At 39.3% G+C, this 23,103-nt stretch overlaps 1 protein-coding gene across 1 annotated transcript in view; it reads right to left on the reverse strand.

Moving 5' to 3' along the window:
* HECW2 (HECT, C2 and WW domain containing E3 ubiquitin protein ligase 2) overlaps positions 1–23,103 on the reverse strand; it is a 143,886-nt gene that overhangs the window by 28,282 nt on the left and 92,501 nt on the right. Inside the window, exons 12-20 of the mRNA XM_030951967.1 lie at positions 22,993–23,096; positions 19,782–19,906; positions 19,001–19,186; positions 14,477–14,611; positions 11,566–11,668; positions 10,430–10,526; positions 6,877–6,960; positions 5,031–5,140; positions 1,494–1,614 (exon numbers count right to left, since the gene is read on the reverse strand). Coding sequence (XP_030807827.1) covers positions 1,494–1,614; positions 5,031–5,140; positions 6,877–6,960; positions 10,430–10,526; positions 11,566–11,668; positions 14,477–14,611; positions 19,001–19,186; positions 19,782–19,906; positions 22,993–23,096 — 1,065 coding nt within the window. The remainder of the gene's footprint in view (positions 1–1,493; positions 1,615–5,030; positions 5,141–6,876; positions 6,961–10,429; positions 10,527–11,565; positions 11,669–14,476; positions 14,612–19,000; positions 19,187–19,781; positions 19,907–22,992; positions 23,097–23,103) is intronic.

Consider the following 23,103-nt stretch of genomic DNA (forward strand, 5'->3'; position numbering starts at 1 on the left):
TGTACCTTCTGAAAGAAAAATTGTGAAAATGAGGAAGTGTCATAAAGATCTAAAAGAAGAGGTGAAAGAATCCTCCTTACTTAAACATTTTATCCTCTGCCAAAAAAATGTGTGTAATTAGTTTCCTGAAACTTCACTTGCTCTATATTCAAATACTGCCTTCTGTGTGTGTCCATCAGCCAGCAGCTGCAGGAAGGCAGCTGAACCCACCCCAGCTCCTGCAATGGCCCAGTGGCCCTGCAGAGCTCAGTGACTGCACTGAGCCATCCTGCCAACGACATGCAAGGGGACAGCCTGGAGCTGAGCAAGCACCTGGGCAAAGAGAGGACCCAGGCAGCAGTGGAGCTGTGCTGGGCCCTGCTTTGAACAAGTCAGTGCTGCTGCCTGGGAAAGCAACCCAGAGAAAACTTCCATTCACATGTTAAACTACAGCTTAAAAATCTACAGTGTGATGGCAAATAGGTCAGGGAAGAAAGGGCAGGGAAAAAAGGGTGTAAGAAATGGAACAGATTCTTACAAGGAGCAAATGCTCCCCACCAGTTATTTGCCCAAGCATTCAGGACAAAGCCTTCATAGATAAGGCTTTAACTGTTTATGATTTCATTATATTCTAGGCAGATATTGCTCAACCTTTGCCTCTTAAGACTTGTCGAAACAACAGCATTTTAATCCCATTTCAGTTTTGCAAAACTTGTAACAAGCTCACATGAATGAAGTCTGAGCTTTGCACAGATTTCTGCAAAATAAGAGAAGTGACTGGCTGAAGGAAATTTAAAAAAAATTAGAAAACCCCTTTTTTATAACAGAGGAAATGATTAAATCATGTTCTAGTGCCTCATGGCTATGAGTTTGATAACTGGCACAAGACTTGGTAATTTACAAAATTTTGAAAGTATCTTGTGAGAAAAATTCTTATACATAACAGCACATAATCACATGATTAGCTAATAAATGAAGAAGGGAAGACCTCACTCCAAGTACTCTACCATTCCAAGTTCTAAAATAAAAATACCAGCTGTTTTTTAAGGCAATCCTTAGAGTTTAGTAACATTTAATGTATGAATCCTCTTTACTAAAGAGGACCGTGGTATCAGAACAGGCAATGATGTACAAAAGAGATGTCTATCTAAATTTTTTTTAGTGGAAAAAGATATGAGAAAATATAACTGTTTATATCATAATGGAAGAATTCAGATGCCTCCTGTTCTGCAGGCGTCTTCCCAAAGCCCCAAAGCTCCTTTTGGCACTGTATTGGTAATATTGTCTGTACAAAAACATAGTTGGAGGAAGCACAGAGGTGCTCAGAACTTGCTGTATCCTCTGCTATGAATCACATACTGGCATTAAGTCTTTTATTACAGGTTTTCTATTCCCAGAAATGCCTGGGTAACCGTAACATCTGCATTCCTTCTAATGGGAAGAAGCTTGCAGATGCGCGAGACAAGGCCAGCTGCCTGAAAAGAAATCCAGTTTCATGAGATGCTTCAACCTACTTCAATTTCCCTGGGCCTTGTCCATATCCTTTAGTCTCCAACTTCCTGTAGAAGTTCCTCAGCTTGGCTTCAAAGTCTCTTTTGTACGGAGCTGGAGCTCGGGCGTTGGCACGCTGAGTACCTGCAGGGAGCAACAGGCACAGAATGAGCTGTGTGACACCAACTGATGGATGTCCCATCTGCTCCTGGAAAGACTCCTTCACAGCAAGAGATATGCATGGTATGTGTTTGGTTTAGTCACCTTCATAAAGAGTAAAAGCTGCATATCTTCAAATCTGCTCTGCATCCAAGACTTTTTGGTTGCTAACTTCCAATAGTATCATCTTTCACAAGTAAATCTTAAAAGAGTAAATCCAGGTCAATGCAAAAGATGGATTTTAAAAACAACACAAGCGACTAGAAAGACTTCTTGTTTTTCAAGTAGACTTTATGTCTTACCTTTATAATAGTTAATACAATAAATGTTCTGTTCTGGTTTTAATATTATCAGGAAAACAACTACTCAGAAATGAAGCAAAAATAGGCTGGACTCTGCATTGCCCATGTTGACTACACCAAGAAGAGGAAGGAAAATATTTGGAAATTCCTTAGTGGAAGATTTTCCCTGGGGAAGTAACAAGGAAGAAAAATATAGGAAGAATGGAAAGACTACCAAATTTAAGTTCGTGGAACTTTTAATCTGTGGCTGCAGAAACATACATGATGGTCATGTAAGTGAATTTAATTTTGAAAAACTGGTTTTGAAAGTCAATTTCTTAAAAGCAAGAAGAGGTGAGATCTTTACACCAAAAAAAAAAAAAAAGGCATGCCCTACAACTGCATGTGCAGTATATACAAAATAAGTGTTTAGTCTGATCTATTCTGAAAATGGCCATCATTAGGACTTCCACTGCCTCCCTGGAAAAATGACTTCCACTGATTTGATTGCAAGGCAGGGTGCCAAGGAGGCAGTTAAACTCCTTCCCTGCATGGCTGTGTAGACACCCCACAAAAAATTTGGATGATGTTTAAAATTTTTCATGCCGTAAAGTACACATAAGTTGCCAACTACTTCTCTGGAACTAGTGGTCACCTGTAATGCACTGAAAGCACAAATGAGCTTTTCTGCAGAGTTCCGTCTTTTACCTCAGTTCCTCATGCAAGTTTGCTTGTGGCTCACTGCATGAAGCTAAGCCAATACAGAACATTGATTGCTACTGTGGGGAAGGCATGGGAACGTAAGGTTTCAGGTAAAACAAGAGAGGAGGTGCATCCGTTCAGCCTGTGGGCAGAGAAGGGGAAGGAGAGCAGCCACAAAGCCGATGGGTCTGACAGAAAAGGCGACAGCACATCCTGCGGAAGTGGGGGCTGGAAGGAGCTGCAGAGTCTATCTCTGCACAGATCAGAGCCAGTGAGCTCACAAACAACGCTGAATGCCATTTAACAGGTCTTTAAAAGACCTGTCCAACCAGAAAGACACTTGGCACTTGTTCCAGGCTTCAAGTGAAGTGTGGGAGGATAGTAAATATCATGGAATCTGCAGGGCTCCAGAAGGAACATGAAGGATCCCTCTGAAAACACAGATCGATCGTGGTCATTGATTCTTCTATAGTGGTTTTCTTCTTTTACTGAGAGCACCAAGAGCTTCTAAAGGCACACTGAGCTGAAATCTCCTGAAAACTTACAGAAACAGTAAACAAGCCTTTTAACTATTGGCCTTTCCCTCTCTTGTTTGTTTTCCTTTGGGTCAAACAATGTACAAAAATGCAGTCACCAGAAAAAGGCAACAAAAATATACTTTAATGTTAACCCCTCAAGGAAGCTGGATTTTTTGAAGGGTACCACAAAACATGAATCTGATAACACATTACTTCATGGTTCAGAGATCAGCATCATAATATTCTGTCAGCACATGACAAGTCCTCACTGCAAATCAGATGCATATGCCAAGAAATTCCTGGGCAATTATAGTGATTACTTCCGCCTTGGGAACAAAAGATGTTAATGGAACAGCTAAAAACCACCAGTGATGTGATAATCATACTTGATTTTCAAAGAGGTTATATTCTAAAGCAGATATAAAGAGTAGCTTCATGACTATTCATCTTTTCCAAAACAGAAAGTACAAGTGATTGTGACTGATCTGAACAATGGATCCTTAACACCCCACCTCGTGCAGTGCAGCACAGCCAGCTTAGCTGATGAGAAAAAACAGAGCCTCCATAGAAACATGGGCTATTTACAATTTCTCATCAAAAAAGTCATTTGTACACCAACACAAACATGCATGCTTGCAGACTGACAGGGAGATTCAATGGTCTCTCTATATTTTTCTATGAGCCAGAAGAGAGATTACAATTTTAGGGAGAATGAGACTAAACCCACCACTGTTCCTTCTCTACTGTCTACTGCTACTGTGAGTAAATGAGAATATCACATGTAAAAGACTCAGTGCATTTTGGAATTACTTTGTTGGAATGAAGCTATGCGCAGCACGCTTTGGTGCACATACCAGTGATTAAGAAATCTTAACTCTGGAAGCCAAAACTAGTTTTATTTATAAAAGACTGCCAGGTTTGCAGTTGAAAGTAAGACGCATAGATGCAGATCATTCCCTTCTTTTCAATAAAGGGAAACAGTTATATCTAAACTATATACATACTGAAAGTATTAATAAATGTGAACATTGTATTTCACTGCTTCACAGAAAGCCTAAGATCATTAAAGTCTTCAGATAGTTTCTTCAGAGAGATTTTACAGAGGTCCTTTGTTCAATAGCAGGAAAAGTTACCGCATGTTTGTGAATGCGTTTAATTTGATTTCATGAAAAGGCAAAGCTTTTTGTTATTGTGGACAGGGAAATGCCCATGAAAACCACAGTTCTTTTTCTGATAAAAATTTCTTGTTGTCTGGAACTACCTAGAGCTGCCTACACCCTAAATGTTCTCTATTTATCTATATTTTTGTTATCAAATTTGTAGAAATCCCCTTAAATCACTTCCGATTTATCTGTTATTTTGAGGAAACTAAGCATAGCAACATCTATCAACGTGGCTTTCAAATGGAACTTGTCATACTTGCAATGACTTAGTTCTGATCTGCAACTCAGAATTTGGAATATCAGTTTCCTTCCATTCTGACATGAATATTCAGACAGCTGCAGTATGCTATGTTTTGAACTTGTGTTCAAGTACAACAGGCTGGCTTTTATACATAAAATTGACCCTCATGGCCCCACAGCCCCATTACATTGGTATTTTAATGTACAACTATTAGATCCATGCTTTAAATCTCCAGGCATCAGGATGCTGGCATGAGCAGTCAGTTAATTGTTTCACACCAGTGAGAAACAAGTCTGCATGCTTTTTTACAAGTCAGAACAAAATCAAGTTGCATACACCCAGCAAAGCATCTTGTGAGCCCAAGGCAAAGGTTCAAGTCGGACAGTCAAATGCAATTGGACTTGTTGACTTTGCTCAAAAGTCTAGATCTTTGTCTTATCAAGGACAAGAAGTGGTTTCATGGAGCCCCTGCAGAAGCTTTGCCTGAGCAACTTACCTGGAGAGTTCTGAGGTGAAGACACCGGCGAGCCTCGCGGGGACTGGCAATAGCTGGGATGAAGTAAGGCATGTGGCGGCACATATGACATTATTTCCTCCTCAAACAAGCTGGCAAAAAGGACCAAAGAAGAAAGAACATATTTATTTGAATAAATGGCAGGTTTCACTTTCTAGGGATAAATTTCTAGTTATTAACCTGCATTCTTTGGTAGTCACCTATTTCCACTATGCGCACTTAAGAGTGCTACAAAATATTTTACTGCCATTTCCTCAAGCAGATTTTGAAAGTACTGGAAAGCAGTAACTGCTATTTGGGTATTTGCTCTCAAGGTTAAAATATAGTTAATCAGCCTTGAAAATTCATGGGCCCCCCTCTTTGGTGTTTTTTTTTCTTAATGTTCTCATTACAAAGGGGTCAATAACCTTATTCAGAAACATTCTAAGCCTCCAGGATTAAGAATCACATCTGAACTTGTTAAGTGTATTGACTGGTAAGCTTGTTAGCACAACATTTTATGTTTAATAACAGTCCTGCTGAACCAGGTATCACATCTAGCATGTTCAAGCTCAGTTACTTCATGCTTCATTTATAACTGATACACAACTTTTTAAGTGAAAAAACTCAAACATTTTGCAGCCTAATCACTGCATCTGTGTGTGTGTATGTATGCATATATATATATATATAAAAATTTCAGTCTTTCCCAAATTTGACAAGCAAATCCAAAAAGGGACAGAATATCTAATGTCAGAATGGGTCTGGTATAAAAAGGTATTTTGAATGTGCAACATGACACAAATAAACTGCTGCAATAATATGTTAAAATTATTTTCAAAGATTGACCTATAGAAAGAACGGCAAGCCAATCTTATACTATCCAGTGCAATGAAAACAATGCTCAAATAAAAAATGCTTTTTACTCAGTCTGTTCACCGAACAAATACCTAGACTTTTTTTAAGCGGGTCCTTTCTGACAGCTCTTTTTGCAGTCATGGCCATGTGATGTTTTCCTCCAAGTTACACATTTTAAAACGTTTTTTAAGAAACAATATTTACATTTCAAAAAGGCCCAAACATAGATTTAAAATGAGATTTTTAATAGCTGTAATAACTTGGAGATTTAGGGACCAGAAAGGATTATGCAACCTGGCCTCAAAATACAACTGCTAATGTCAATTCTATTTCACTAGATTCCATTTTAAAGGTACCCATGAACTTCTTGATGCATTTTTACAGTGGATGAGAGCACAGTATCAAGATAGAAGGGTTTAATTTTAGCAAAAAATCTGCCTGATTTTTCGAGTTAATAGCTTAAATGAAAAGTAGTAAAGAATCAGCTTCCCATTTTCTGAAGTCTAAGAATATTGCCTTCACTAAAGGGGACAATGCTTGACAGCATAGTGAAGAGGTAAGAGAGATATTAAGTAATAAAAAGACCTCTCAAGTATGTGCCTTTACAAACAGGCACTTCCCAAAGCACAGAACTAAACAGATGCAGTCTAAAAGTAGCACAAGGCTCATTGTTGAATAAAGATCTGAGCTGGACCACCTTTCTAAGCATCAGGGCTGGATGCAACAGGACAATTAAAGGTGGCCTGGGCAAACCTATATGAATCACAAGTAGCTGAAGGTCGCACTTGAAAAGCGTGACCTTCAACTACCATCTAGAACTGAACGTGATGAAAATAAAACCTGAGCCTTGAGCTGTAGCTCTCCCAGCTGCAACTCCAGGGAGGGAAAGGCAAACGATTGGGTGATACCATCAGCCCACACTGCTCACTGAAAGCTCCTGAACAGCTGCCACAGGGTGTTCCACATGTGCATGGGCAGCAGCAGTGCCTACCTGAGTAACATGACAAGGTCTGCATCACTGGATAAACGCACCAGCCCAGGGGTTCCCTCTGTCCGGATGAACTGGATCTTCTCCCTGTGTGAGCAAAAAAAAGGCTTTCAAAATATCTTTTGCAAATAAAGCATCAACATGTACCATAGCAGAGAGTATATCAGAAATCTCTAGGTTATGGTTTTCCCTGCTTTTTTTCTCTGTCACACCAAGCCCATGTGAGCAGTAAAATACTACAACCAAAAAGTTACTTTGTTCTGAGGAAGGATGCTCCCGTTGCCCTCATCTCTTGAATGCTCATGTGTTCATGCTCTTGGAGGGTAGACACCCAAAGAGTAAAAAAAAAAAAAATCAATCCCTCAAATTCACACTCAAGTCCATGTCTCTGAATTCAAAGTAGGAGGCTGAACTCTTTAAAGAGTTCACTGTCTCTTCTGAATCTCTAGACAAACGCAAGCCATACATTACAATGCATACTTGCGATTTTAAAGCCAGTGTTTTCATACCACACTGCATTTAAGATATCTTCCAGTAAAAAAACTGCAGTATTTCCCCCCTCTATTTCATCTAAGCACACATCCTTTCTCCTAGACCCAGTCTGGTCACTGTTGTGGAATCTATGCATCCTAAGTTCTGAGCATGGTAGCACACATAATTTTAGGATCTGAATATAATTCCTTGGATTCTTATTATTTTTCTCTGCAGAGCCTTTCCCTGCATTCTGAAATACAAGTACATCCTTCATATTTTTTCTTTATCAGTATGATAGTACAGTAGAGATACATTCTAATTTGGCTTTACACTTCTGGAGGAAAAGAAAACAAGAATCAAACCCATGTAGTAAAACCTAAACCTAGTCCCAAATTGAAAGGTGAAAACCCCCAAACAAACAGAAAAGACCTCTGTGTTAGACCAGCAGCATTAGCTCAGCTCATAGGTCTGTCTACCCCATGTCCTATTACCAACACTGACAAGAAGGTCAAAAACACTCCATGCAATCGGCAGGGCAGGGACATCAGGACACTTCCAGAGCCCACTTCACTTTACATCAGTGCCCAAATGGCAAGGCTGGAGGAAATAAATGGTGGATTATAAAATATATCCCACTGTTTGGTTGGCAGCAACACCAGAAACCAGAAGGACATTTTCTGGGTTAACTAATATATGCAGCCTTCCAAATGAATGCAATCCATGACTTCCTAGGGTTACCACTGAGAGTTGTGATTTCAGTGATTTTTTAAAATATATATGTCTTTTACCTTCCATTAAGATATAAATTATATTTAATGTACAACAGGTGCCTTTGCCTGAAGCCCTTTACACTATTTAGCAGCCTCTCAGATGTACCTGCAGTGGCTTGGAAGAAGATTTAATCTTGGCAACATGCCTAACAAAGATATGGTAAGTATAATGTTCTCACTCCACCATGAGATCTCTGAACAGCAATTTTCTACATGTAGTATACTTTCACTTTATATTTTAATAGACTCTCAACTTCTTATCTCTTCTTTCTCTAAGGTAATGAGAAATTATTTTAGACAGAAAATGTCAGAGATCTTTTCAAATTATCTTTGTCCTTTTCCACTGGCCAAATACTGATTTTCCTCCTCACCTACGTAATAATTACAATAATATTAATAATAGGAATATTCAATATAATTATAATTTCACTTCAACTGCACCAAGGTCCTCAAAGGAAGAGATTACTGGCAGTTGTACTAATCACTATTTAAAAAAAAATACACAAAGAATTTATACTGGAGGATTTTAGTTAGGTCTTTATTTTTCAGGTGTTACAGCAATGTCCATGGAGTTGCTTAGTCTCACAATGTGTCAAATAGACATGGATTCCAATAATTTGCTAAATCAGGGTCTTAAAAAGACTAACCAGGAAAAATAAAACTGGGATCTTTATAAAAATTAAAATCTTACTGAAGCATCAGCTCTAGAAGGGTATAGGAGAAGTATAATGGAAAATAATTTACCTTAATCAAATTACTAACTTCAAATACTAAAATTAGAACAGAACCATTCAGCTTAAGAGAATGGCTTTTCTGACCAATCTCATTCAATGTAAAATAAAATTATGTTCATTAAAACCCCAATCATTCTGCTGAAAAACGTCAGTTAAGGCATGTATCTTCAGTCTCCTTCCAAAGTAAATGTACAGAAGGACATATAATCTCAAGCAAATTAGGAGGTACAGAAAATCCTCTGATATTTCATTTCTAGTCTGAAACCCATCTTTTCTTGAGAAATCAAGTTTGTGGGAAATTATGAATCTGTAATCAGAAAGCAAGGTTCTGCTAGAAGCAGAATCGGGGAATACCAACAAGCCTTGTGAGCAATTTGAAGTCTAATTTGTTAAAAAAACCCACAACACACATGAATAAAATTACACCAATTACTATCAGACTGAAGGAAATCAAGCACCCTGGGAAAAAGAATACGAAGCAATAAAACTACAAGCAACCAGAAATTGTTTGTATGCTACTTCCCAGCAGATTTTAAACCAAGCCTGGTGGGAAAAACTTGCCTGCAGATATGGATACAAGTGTTTTGGCATGCTGAGAACTGCAGACTTCTGCTGTATTTTCTAGAGAGCTTGTATTCTGCTAGTGTGTTATTTCAGATTTGGCAGCTGGGATTTCTTTAGAGGGTTAACCATGCCTTTAACACAGAAGTCACATCACAAAACTTGTTACACTACACACGGGGAAACTGCAAAACAGGGCAGCTTGTTGAATCTTGGGAACTTGCAGGACACAGAGGAAAAGGGAAGTAAGTAACACGGAACAGAAGAAAAATGAGCACCAGTGCTGGCTGCCATGCCAGACAGTGTGGGTAGAACTCTGGAACACAGCATTGCACAGGAGAGACACTGCCAACAATCAAACAAAGTTTTAAAATGTAGCGTCCAAGAAAGGATAGATACATTCATTTCAGTTCCGGTCACTACCAGCCAAGTTGCTGGTGTTTCCATTTCCAAGTCTAAACAGATGAGGGAGTTACAACAACCACACAACATAAGATCATCCTTCCTCAGATCTTGTTGCACTGTGCAAAAATCTGTAGATACCCCATTTTGTAAATTTTGGAAAGACAAAAAATTCGGACTGATGTAAGATTACCTCCGGACGTCATGAGGTCAGGACAGCCTTTCTGTAAATGTGCTTTGCAAAGATAAGGACAAATCCAAATGCCATTCTGCCTCATGCTCCCAGCTAAATGAATGGGCACATTTGCTGTGCCATCCAGCTGTCTTGGCATATTAGGAAGACATCAACAAATCTCTTATGCCAGTTGTTCCAAACATTTTCTTGTCTGCATCTTTATTTGATAATTAAACATTACCTCTGTTCTCCTCAACCTCGTTATAGCAGCCTGTTACACAGAAATACAGTAAAGAACTATTTCCTACAGCTTTATGAATATACTTGAAGTCACCAGAAGTCTACATTCTGTTATGTTCCACTGTTAATTAACGAAAGTAACTAACTGTAATTAGCATTTTTACTGAAATGGGAATAGCAAACTTCACTAATTTTCTTACCTGAGTGAATGATTCCTGGTAAGATCTGGCTGGCGCTCTTGTAGAATTTCAAAGATATTGGGCTGCCGCAGAAATGCAACTATCTTGTCATTGTAAGCTGAAAGCATTAACAACAGTATCATGCTGAAAAAAGGAGATCCCAAAACAAAGGACGACATTCCTTTGAGTCCTCAACAATAATGACATACTTCACCTTGACAGTTTTAAGTTTAGAAGTACTGGGTTGATACTTTTGTATGTAAGGCTACCAATTCTATTGTTTTTTAAGGAACACACTTGTTATGACTATGAACCAAATCTCATTGTGACATATCCTTTCGAAACAGAATAACGTAACAGAATTATGCTAACAGCTATAATTCTGTTAGCAATTTCTATTATATTTTAGCACTTACACTTTTAGCTAAGGCCAAACCAGAATATTTATTGTATGTATAAAATTGCAGAGACCTTGATTTTCACTGCATCTATTCTCAAACATTAAGCAGCCATTGGAAAAACCCATATCAAATCCTCATTAATGGCTGATCCTGTGAAGCATGCACATCATGTCCATGGCAAGGGGGAGGATTTAAATGGGCAGAGGTTTTCAAGTAAACACACCACAGTACAAAGAGTCAGTTAGAGTTAATCATGTTAATTTATCTTGATTTAGCACAATGTGACAGCTGTTAGATTTAACAAGCTACATTCTGTACGTGGTGGCACAGAAGTCAGTAACTCTGTGTGTATGTAACCGAGAACAGAAGTTAAGCTAATGGCTAATTCCAAGCTGATTAACACTTTCTGTAATCCTGCCAAAACAGATGCTCACAAGTTGTGGGGAAAAAAAAAAAAGTTAAAACTCTGGGAATACACGGAGTCCAATTAGGACCCAATCTGACTCCCTGGCTTCAGTTCATCCTGTGAGCACACAGAGTATGTGAGCTAGGAAGGTAAAATACATCACTTATTTGGTTCTGCACACTTCCAGCTCTGACAGCTCCAACTGAACAGTGGGGAAATGCTAATGGACAGAAGGATCATAAGAAATGGCAACTTCCAGCCATCCCAAGTGAATGGAAACCCCAGCAGTGCACCCTGCCATGGGCCCTCAGTGATGGAGAACTCTGAGCAGAGGCTGGATGCTGACATACCCACTGGAACCACATCCTGGTACTGAGCTCTGCTGACTGTGTTAAATGTGCTGGATGGTCTTGGCAAAACGGGGGGTCCTGCATGGCGGGAGTCCTCTCCGACCTGAAAACGTGCAAGCAACCACAGTGAGTGTCTCTGTGCCAGCACGAGCACTCAGGTACAGAAAAGTGAGAATTTATATGGCTTAGAACCAAGCACATGCATCAAGGCTTTGCTTGATCACTACCCCCAGTAACCACTGCAGCAGGAAGCAGGTGTGCTGCTAGGACAGGTACTAGCAAGACATACTGAGCTTATAGCATACTGAGCCTATTAATAGGAAGAATCAAAACTAATGCAAAATTTACTGCTATTTTTAAACAGCCCCATTCTGAAAAGAGACCCAAAAAAACCCAAAACTGGGATATCTTTTTTGATTTTGTAATTTAATTTTGTCTTTTGTAATTAATGGACATCTTTATCTACATGAAAAATTCTGGAAACCAAATTCTGCTCCTTCATTAGCACCTCTATTACCCCTGTGCATGAATGCAGTTTCCCTAAATTTGAAGTGGAAAGAAGTTTGTGGCTGAAGCCTCAGAGGAGAATAAAGTGAGTTCACATTCAGGCACAGCGAACAAGTCCAAAATTGGTAAAAACATGGCTCCTAGAGTAATTCAGAAACACTGTTCTGTTTTTCTTGTATTCACCTTCTGGACTTAAAAAAATTGCATATGAACAATTTTTAGGGTAGAACCACAATACAAAATTGTTCTTAGAGGCATTTGTTATGTCAGGGCAACTGCTGTAGTTAACTGCATCATGAGGTTTCAGATATTTCTCAGTATTCAGTATTTTATCTCTATAAAACATTCAATCAACCTCTTTTTCATCCTGCTGGACCTCTTTGTTTACTTCTCCGTTTATCTGCCTACATGTAATGGTAGGCATTTGAACTGCACTCCCAAGCTCCAAAGGTCTCTAAAACATCTAACTGCAAAAGATCAAATAATTATAAAAGGTTGCTTTTGAATTCAGTCTCTGAGATCACAAAGCAGCAAAAGTCCCAAGACATCTCCCAAGACCTTTTTGCTCTCTCATAATATTCTTTCAGAAAAATGTAGAATTATTTCCTGTTAGGCAACGTGCTGGAAAAGGAATGCCATTATTATTAGCTCCAGCTTCACACTGTAGTTCAGCTTTAGCTAAAAAGGCATTCCTTACACTGGTTCATGTTTGCTTTAGAGCATCTCTGTAAAAACTGGGTCAGTGGCTTCAAAACATCAAAGTTCATGGCAAGTTAAAGCCAAAGAAAGTATTTAGATTTTTTTTTCATTAAGTACTCATCTTTTGCAATAGTGTACACTTCCTTTATGCAATAGCTTAAAAATAGGAAATAAAAATGCAAATATGCAATATGCAATACATTAGCCCTGAAGTGCAGAGGAAAAACTGGTGTTCAGGTTCATACATATGTAAAAAAGAACATCATTGCATCATTAATACTAGAATGGTAATACTGTATGGAATTGCTATGCTTGAGATTCCTATCTGGAATTATACCTGGAATTAATTCAAGTAATAATTGTAACAATATCAAGGAAACACTTCTAAAATTGCATATAGAAACACTGTTTAAGGAATTTCATGTATCTAGATGGAGTGGGAAATTTTGACAGGTAAGCACTACTATGTATATGAAATATTTATGATCATTTCTTGTTGGATAAACTATACTTGTTTTGCAGCACTGACAACTTCAGGAGCATGGCTGGGACAAATACCTGTTTTAAGTGCAGAGGTACTGGATGCTGCTTAAAGAAAGATAATTTGGGTGCATATTGGGTAAAGTCAAGAAAAAAAATTCTGCTCTGCTACAAAGCAATCAAACAGAAATACTTGCTTTACCCTACTCAAGATCTAAATAGCAATATGAAGGTATATAGGTTCTTGTCTTATACACAACATCACAAAACTGATGGAAAATGCTATTTAAAACCATTTGCAGTATTCCTGACACAGGAGGGGAGCTGACTAAACCATGTTCACACAGGATGTGACAAGATATGCAACCAGCGCTGTGGCACTTGTTGCAGCTCAGTGGAAGCCCTGGTAGAGAAGCGGCAGACAAGATTCATGTTTGCTCTGAAACAGAGGCCTGTCAGACCTTCATCTGGCACAAGACTGAGCTAAGAAAAGGATAAATCAGATAATTTCTCTTGCTATTCTTAATTGTATTAAGTTTAATTGCTAGCATGGAATAGCCCTCTCCTGGAAAGACAACCTACAGCCAACAGTATTGAGGTTTTTAAATAAAGTACAACTGAAGTCCAAGTCACTGCACACACACAAGGTTACAAGTATAAGGAAGTGACAACAACACTATGGGGACTGGCAGTGAAAATGGTGCACGACAACATAACAACAAAATACTGTTTTCCATGTACTTCTGATGAGAAAGCAGAGATTAAATATTTATTCAAAGGCATATAGCAGTCTGATAAAGGCTGTATGTGGTATGGTTTTTTTACACTTCATGGGAAAGCTGCAGAACTAGATGTATAGTCTCACATGCATCTTTTCCCCCCTCTTATTTTGCACAGTTATGTATGAACACACTTGGCAGACACCACGCTAGACAATGCACGTTTTGTCAGTGAAAGACTGGATACAGGAATCAGTAATCTGTAATCAGATGCTCTCCTGTGGTTAAGTGGGGTTACTGCGAATTCAAAATAAGAAAAACTCATGTTTGACATTTTTCCTCTGAATTCATACACGTTAAAACCAACAATGGCTATCAGAAAAAACAGTGAATCCTTACAGATGAGTGGTGCACTGTTACAGAAGGATCATGCTCCTCCCCACATGGAATGCTGTGAAAGGGGATGGCGGTGCCCCCGAGGAGGAGGAGGCCCAGGCCCCACTCACCTCCCCAGCGCTGTGGCTGCGCTGCCGTGTCAGGTGCTGCCGGTGGACCAGGGCGCTGGTGGGCCGGCTGCTCTGCAGGGGCAGCCGCGGGTCGATGAACGTCGTGGTGCGCGAGTTGTGGTCCACAAAGAAAGCCTGCAAAGGACACACGAGACAGAACTCATCTACACTGTTTTTAGTCATTATGTCTGAGGTTAACGCCTATTGGGGATGCAAGTTTCATTCCATCAGGTGGGGCTGTGGAAAATCTGTTACTGAGGTTTGCATTTCCCCTCTGCAGAAGGAGGACAACACTTTTCCATCCCACCCAAAGGGATGAATTGTTTAATGCCTTACATTGTTCCTGTCTATAAAGTCCTTTGAAATTCTCATCTGACAAGCATCAGAAGTGGGAAGCTTTATTATGACTGTCAAGAACAGAAGACTTGAATATTTAATAAAAGTAATCCTGGTGTATTCTCCTTTTCATTCCCTTATAAGCATCTAAGAAGGTGTCATTAAGTGGCAAACCCATTACCTTTTGTGAAGTATTTACCATATAATTATGAACACAATTGGCTGTATGTATGTCAAGTGTATGCTTGCATCCAGTGATGAACTATGATTACAGACCAACAAGCATTTTTGCCGTATTTCTGCTACAACTGTTCTAAGTTCACTGACCTTTTTTCTAAAAGCCAAAACAAAATGCAAAAAAAAAACCCTACAGCATCTTCCAGAACAAAAAAAAAAAAGACCTCTGAAAGCCAAAAAGAAAGGTCAACCAACAACACAAAGATGATGGCAACAAACAAAAATTAAATCAGGCAATTGATGAGAACAACCACATACTGGCCAGTCAACCATTTGCTGAAAACAAGGTCACAGGGACATGTATCCTGGGAAATTAAAGCCTCCTATAATTCTACCCAGTTTGAACCAAAAAGGTTTCTAAGCCTTGAAATTTAAACTTTTTGTAGCACCAGTGTTGCACTTGGAAACCAGCACTGTTCTATTTCAACACACTCCGTGTTTTCTGTCACAATACTGGAAACATGTGGAAGTGGCAAAAAAAAAAAATCTCAGTTTTGAGCAGGAGAATTACAGGAAAGTGACATCTGGTTCAAGGAATCAAAAAATCTGGACCAGCAGAGTGGTGGTCAGGGACTGCAGGAGCCACTTCGGTGTTTGGCTACCAGTGAGGTACTTCAACCACAATTCCACAAACAATTTATTCCTGTGGTGTCAGCAAAAGCAACATTCTCATTTTTCTCCCTCCTGACCACTTGTTTCATCTCCTGTGTGCCCTTCCTGCCTTGTGCTGGCACAAGTGTTTGTGTAGCCATGCAGTGAACCCATCAGGGGTTCTGGTCCAGGCTAAAATTACTCTCTTTTTGTCCCTCTCCCTGCTGGCTCCTCTAACCTCAGTCAGCTCACCAGGGATGAGAGGAGAGGAGAGCAGAACCACTTTTCTGGCAGCAACACCAGCTCCTAGTACTCATGGAATCATTGTTTTAGACTGGGAAAGCCAGACCAGAGCAAATGCAATTCTTCTGACTGCTGTGAAGGTCGGCAGACAAACCAGTGTGTCATGCTGTATAGCAACTAAATGGCATTAGGGACTGCAGTGGGAGAAAATGTTCATACTTCCATTTCCCAAGGAAGGAGAAGCATACAGAGAGACACCACAGCTGCAGAACCCTAAAAGTGCTCCAGAAAAGAGTGCCAAGCCTCCTATAGCCCCAACAGCAATCACCTGTACCTGTAGCTTGTGCCTAACAAGGAAGGAATCCCATCACCTCAGCAGTAAGAACCCTGTTCTGACCATCTGACACAGTCACAGGTATGTAAGTGAAATTGTTTCACAGTTCAAACACTGTAAAGTGTTTTGTTAAAGTGTCAATAAATGAAATTTTTATTGCTACATCTGAGCCTGATGCAGGACTTGTTTACCTTGACAAACAATGATGCCACCCTGCAGTGCAAGTATACAGATTAGAAAATACAAAACCAGTGAGAAATAATGAAATGCATAATGAAATTTATATTTGGGGCCTGGCAGATGACTGGAAGAGACTGCTGGATTACAGCCAGTCTTTCTGAATTTTTTTCTCCTGATTGGTAAAGATCTACCTACTTTACTAGCAAGTGGTTGGTTTGGGGTTTTTTCTAAGTCATTCTATCTGTTTCATCTAGTCTGTGTACATTTATAAGATGTAAAGCACTTTCAGCAAAACACAGGTTGATTTCATTGAGTCAACACCATACTGTAAATCACTTATTTAAAAAATCCTGATTCAATAAAGGAGGTAGTACCCCCTAGAGCTGCACCACTCAGTTCTGAGCTAATGCAGCACCCTAGTATTGCATGCAGTGTTCCACAGCATTCTACTTAAATAACAACTCAGTTTAGACATGAAGATAAAGACAATCATATCTTATTAATATATGTATGGTTGCAGGCCAGCTTGTAGTAGCCTACTTTAAAACAAAGCATAAATTAGCACTTTGAAGCTTTGGTGAAGATAGCCATTGGAGCTTCAATGCTTTGGGCTAATCTGGACACTGGCACACAGCTCAAAATACACTGTGGTTCACAATCTCCTTTCAAAAAAATTCCTCTCATAACTCCTGCCTAGCTATAATCCATAAATCTACAATGCTTGAAGAGACTGGCATAAAATAGGTAGTGCCAAAACTATATTTAGCCCATTAAACATGAATAGTTGCCCTAGTTATTCTTCCAGTTAATATCTATGAAGCTTGCTAAAATACCTTTCCTTTCTCTTGAAGATTTCAGTAATCAATTACTATGATTTCTTTAATTGTAGAGAGAAAAACCAAAACTGTGCTCTAATAAATTCCAATGCATTTGCCCATCTTGCAGAGATCTAATTAAAAAGCACAAAGACCTGCATCTGAATAAATATGGACATGTGCTTACACACACTGCACAAATGCATTATTTGTACAATGCCTGTGTGTATGCACACGGACACTGCAGGACACAACCTCAAAGCTCAGCTCAGGGACCTATTAAGCCTGTATAACGCTTCCTGCTACCACATTTTCCAATGGTTTTCTGCCTCCCTGTGGTCACTGACTGAAGGATCATCTGTAATGCCCATTAGAAACTACACTGTAGTCACACCAGACCTTTTATGATATTATCTCCTGCAGGGGATACACAGAGGAGCCAAAGAGGAGCTGGGTTTTGCTGTGCAGCTCTGGAGGGAGTTCAGAGGTGGGCAGTCCCCAGCTGACCATGGAAGACACGCCACAAAGAGGACAGGCACACACTGCCATGGGGGAATGAGAACACCACTACTCGGCATTGCACCAGGGCCAGAACCATTGCTGTGCCTCATGAGCGAGAGCACCAAGCTCTCACTGTGATATACTTGAAAAAATAAAGGAAAATCTCTTCTCAGCAGGGAAGAGTAGCTAAGGAAAGGAAACATAATTATATATTGTGTTGTAGCTATGTTCTACTCTATTCTCTTTAGGTTTATGCTTTAATAAAGGCAGGTCCAGTTCCAGTTTGGTTTCCCCAAGCACTGGTCTTGCCATGTACTGGCCATGGTCTCTCTTGAGTGCTAAATAGGCTTTTCCACTGCCCACAAGTGGCACTTGTGACACAGACAATTCAACATGATGAAAATGAGCAATACTAAGACCAATTCAAAGTGAAGAAATCCCAGTAGGAATTTATTCAGTGCTTCCTCTTCTTGATTAATATTGTGGTAGCATTGCTGTTACCAAATACCAGCCCAGAAATCCAAAGGTCTAATGCTCTCTATGGAGCACATATTAAAGAAAATTGAAAATTGTCCTATTCTTCAGGAGAAAACTGGCCTCTGAAGAACTTAACAGAACAAAAATTACTTAAAACAGAAAACAGTGAGCCAAAGAACAATGTTTGTAGAATTTCACATTCCTAATTGTGTGTACCTAATGAAAAAACAAAGTGCTTTTCAGAGTTAAAAAAATCTAGGAAACAACCCTCAAGTATTTTTACACTTTAGTTTAGAATTGTCTAATCTTCCCAAGCATCAAGATCACTATTTATACGGACTCTCACAGCTAATCACATTGAGAGTGATAAATCTAAGAACCAAGAAGCTAAATATGCCAGTAATCCTAATAAACTGATAAGCCTTATCATTTCCTCACCTGCTAATCACAGTCTATTTTTAATCCTCCCGTTTTCTACACAAAATATAACATTCCAGATACTGAGGATGCACTAGATTAAAGTTCCACCAAAACTTATATCACAACCGTAAAAGCGGTATCAAAATATTTTTTTAGGAAATCGAAAATTGGTATCTGTTTAAAAAAAATCTGTGAGACTTGCAAATATTTAAGATCTCTAATACCTTTTAAGGAAACCTACTCCATACCATCTCTTTCCTTCTAAGCAAAACACAACCACCAGAGTGATCCCTCCCCGGAGCTGTCCCAGACCATCCTTTTTACCTCAAGTACATCCATCTGATCTCAGAAACTGATGAACACAAGGCCTTCTCAGCCCTGAGGAGTTACCTTGCCCTGATGGTCGTGTTTCATCTCCCAGCCCCTGGGCAGCTCCAGCTGTTTGTTGGCAAACATGTTGAGGAAGCCCACCAGATCCCGGTTGTGCTGGTAGCGCTCGAAGTGGTGGGTGTCGCGCCGGACTTTGGTGATCATGTGCTTCAGACACGTGTTGTTTGTAAACATGCGGTAGGCACTCTGGAAAACACACAACAGCAAGGGCTCTTCAAAGAGAAAACTGCTCTGGCCACTAAAGACAGCCCTGTTCATTGTAAGTGGGCCTGCAGAAGGAAAGTTACTCCTTCCATTGCTTCTTCTTATACTATAAATCCCATTACACAAAGAAACGCTGGGGGTAACCTATGCAAAAGAAGCACTGAAGAACAGGCAAAAAAGGAAGTGATCTATATTAATATGGTTGTTTTTCCAGTGTGACCTCTAATATACTTTGATATGAACCAGGCAATCTGGGGGAAACAAATATCGCCATTAAGCAGCAAGATCTTTCCCAGAATTGTGTCTCACCCTGTGCAAAGCACAGTAAGAAAGCTATTGCTTCCATAAACAAATCATTTTGTATCATAAGAACGATGACGAATCGAGTGGAAAATAAAAATTGCTATCATGCAGAGCTATGATGGCCCTGATAGCCCAATAATTTCAGGGCATAATGATGAGTGAATCTAGCCTCCCTATGTACTACCAATATCTTATCATCAAACACTGAGCAGAGTTTTTGTACACCAAACAACTGCATTTATTAAAGCCTTTGAGCTGTAGCCACCATACTCACAGGGTTAGAATGCAGCACTGTAAAGAACTCTGGGCTGATAAGGAATTTCACAGGGGGAGACTGGAGCAATAAAGTAAGTCTGGATCTGGAGGTAGAGTGAGGCAGCACATTCTCTCTTCGAAAATCTAAGAGCAGAGAAAATGTCAAAGATTTCCAGCAGTTATTACCAAAGCATCCCTGCAAACAACTATATTGATGTGAATCACAAAAACAAGAAAAGCATTAAGTACACAACTATTTCAGATTTATTGAGGATTGTCCACATAAGTGTACCCAAATTTCTTCTAACGTAACACTGAAGTTTCTGAAAATATTACAATCTTAGTTTAGTAACATTTACCCGTGGCTTTTGGTAAACAACCATTAAAAAAAAAATCATGTTCCATTATTTGAGTTACCAAGTTTGTGCTTCTATATAAGATGCAATGAAGTCCCCTGGGCATGTCTGCACTGCTATACCGCAGCTCTATGCAGGTAAGTTATTTTTTTAAAGCTAACTAATGGCTATAAAAGTCACTGTACAATTATAAATATTTCATTCCTTCTTAAAAAACAAATAATAAATCTGCCATTACCACAGTCCCAGTCTTGATACAGTATTGAAGCAGCTTATGTAAGTAAGAAGTAGGTTGCCAAGGAAGTACCTTTCAAGTTTCAACTTCCAATAAACATCTGTGTCTTCTCCTAGCAACTACAGAAGTGCTCTGATTTTTCTTCAGTACCAGGAAGGAAGTGAAAAAATATTGAGTGTTGTTTGCTACAATGTGAACACTGTTGCCCCCAGTTCTCTTTGAAGACATATCGAAGTGTATTTTCAATGTAAATGAAAAACTACAAGTTCAGATTCGGTCTTCAGTGATACTACACTAAAATGTGTTCTGCCATCTACATTTCAGTTTCTTTCTTTTTCACACGTTGCAGTATGTGCACTCTTCTCCATCAAATGAATAGTAATCATGTAGACCACAGCTATCATAGATATAAAAGATCGTAACACACAAGCAGAGCAAGGAGAAAGGTAGTGAATGAGGCTCTAAACTGAGGGAAAAGTAAGAAGAAATAACAAAAGAAGAGGAAAATAACAAAGGTAAAATTCTAAGCAAAGGGAATGGAGAAAATAAAATGAACACAGTAGAGGAAACCAGGAAGTGTGAGGGAAACTGGTAAAATAAACAAACAAGAGGGTTTTTAGAAACACTACTTAAACAATAGACCTCAAGCTGTCCCACATGGAACACATCACGAACAGGGCAAAGGCAGAGTGGCACAAAGGCTCCTGAAGCTGTGCCTGAATACTTGGGCTGGGAGTGTCTTGCAGACACTCACTGAAGTTTTATGTGAACTCAGTACTGGTGCAAAACTTGGGTGTACTCCAGGCAACTCTCACACCCTGGAAGATGCTGTGACATGCAGCAGGTAAGTCCTCTGTCATCATCTGGTCAATCTGGAAACCAGAATGGGTCACCAGGTGGGTTTTTATTGCAGTTTGAGGCTTATGAATTTGGTTTATGAGAAGTCTATTCAGCTGAATTTGCTGGTTAGGGTTTGGCCTGAATTTGCTTAACTTGTGTCCAGCACAAACGTAGAAAAGCAAACAGCTACAACAGAAGTGAAGTCTACAAGCAATAAAAGGGAACACTTGGGTAAATCTCAAGTTTTACAATGACTTGAAACTCGAAAAAGGGTGACACTGCTTGCATATTAGATTAATTTAGGAGAGACTTTTAAAAGAGTACATCAAGAGCATCTAGAGACAAAGCCAAAGCACAGGACACCACACAGCTGTGCAAGGAACTGGATGGATAAAAAGCTTTATCAACATGTTAGTAAATTTTTAGTAGGAAGATGACTAAGGAGAGAACTGCTTAGTGAAAAGAAAAAAAGTAATGATGTTCAGAACCCTAAACAAAAGGTCTTTCTTCCTATCTTCATTTCAAAGGTTAACACTGGACAGACTATCAGAAGAATGAAAAAATGGAGGTGAGAGAGAGCAGGTTAAAGATCATGGTGCAGATTTAAGGTTTTCAAAGCCTTTAGGTCAGGTGGCATGCACTCCAACAGTTAGGAAATAAGGTGGAGTAATCACTGAGACACTGGTGGCTCTTTCAGAGGTCTGAAGGAGCTCTCAGAAGGAATGGGATAACGCTGTAAGAGTCCACCAAGATGTTTCATTAAGATGTCTCTGGCTCTGGTCCTACTCATTATTCTACTAATGACTGGATAGGGAAGAAAAAACTTGTTCCAATTAGGAAATTCTGCAGTACTTGGACAGCAGAATGGACAAGATTCAAAAGTACAGGGGCACATTAGAAAAGTACACAGCTCTGTGTGCAGGTAGGGATAATCAACTCACTAAGACCAGATGAAAACAGACATTTGTGCCAAAGTTCTGCACACAAGGCTCAGGACTTGATTTTAGCAGATCAAAGACTGAACACTGGTTAGTGTCAAACTACTAAAAAGAAAATAAACAAACAAACAAATAAAAAACAAAACAAAACCTTCTGCAGTAATGTACAAGGAGTGTTTTATGTAAGACACTTCCACAATCTCTTCAGTACAGCAAAGTCATAGCTTTATTTGATTTTCTGAAATATTCCTCAGAAACCGAAGACCAACTCAAGACAATCCTGAGTCGGCCAAAAAACTAATTTGAGACCTAAACCCAGAAGTCACGAGGAAAGACTAGGAAGCAATGGATTTAAGGGTATGTTATAAAAAGAATAATGAGTAGACTGTCTAAAAAAGTTAAAAAATGTCCCTCAAGTGGAGAATATAAGAACTCATGAGACAGCATTTGGCAAGCATGGCCTAGGAACAGCTCATCCAATTTATCTAGAAATGTAGTCAATGACTGCCTGAAGCCCCTTCTAGTTCTACATTCTACTATTTCAAACTGCAATAGCAGAGTCAAAATATTTGTAAGCCAGATCACACAATTTTATATTTTTTTCACTGCAAGTGTCCTGCTCTCTAAACCAGTCTGGTACTGACAGAAAAGTGCTCTGAATCTCACAATCTTCTCTTCAGCATATTGAGCAGGCTGAGTCATAACCTTCAAAACTAGACAGAATTGAAAACAAATGTCTTCATTTTCACACAGACTTTCAGAAGAAGAAGTTAGGGTTTGCCTTATGTACTCTCATTAAATCATCTATGAGATAAGAGCTCCCTTCTTTGAAGAAGGGGTAAAAAATTAATTTTTTTTAACCTGAATTAGAATGGTGAAATTCAGCTTCCTCTGCAGCTCCATCCACGGCATTTGTGTGCTCTTCAGGCCTGTCATTTGTCATTGTTCTTCGGATGCTCTGGTACCTAGGGT

Source organism: Camarhynchus parvulus, chromosome 7 (genome assembly GCF_901933205.1).
Source record: "Camarhynchus parvulus chromosome 7, STF_HiC, whole genome shotgun sequence".
Classification (NCBI taxonomy): Eukaryota; Metazoa; Chordata; class Aves; order Passeriformes; family Thraupidae; genus Camarhynchus; species Camarhynchus parvulus.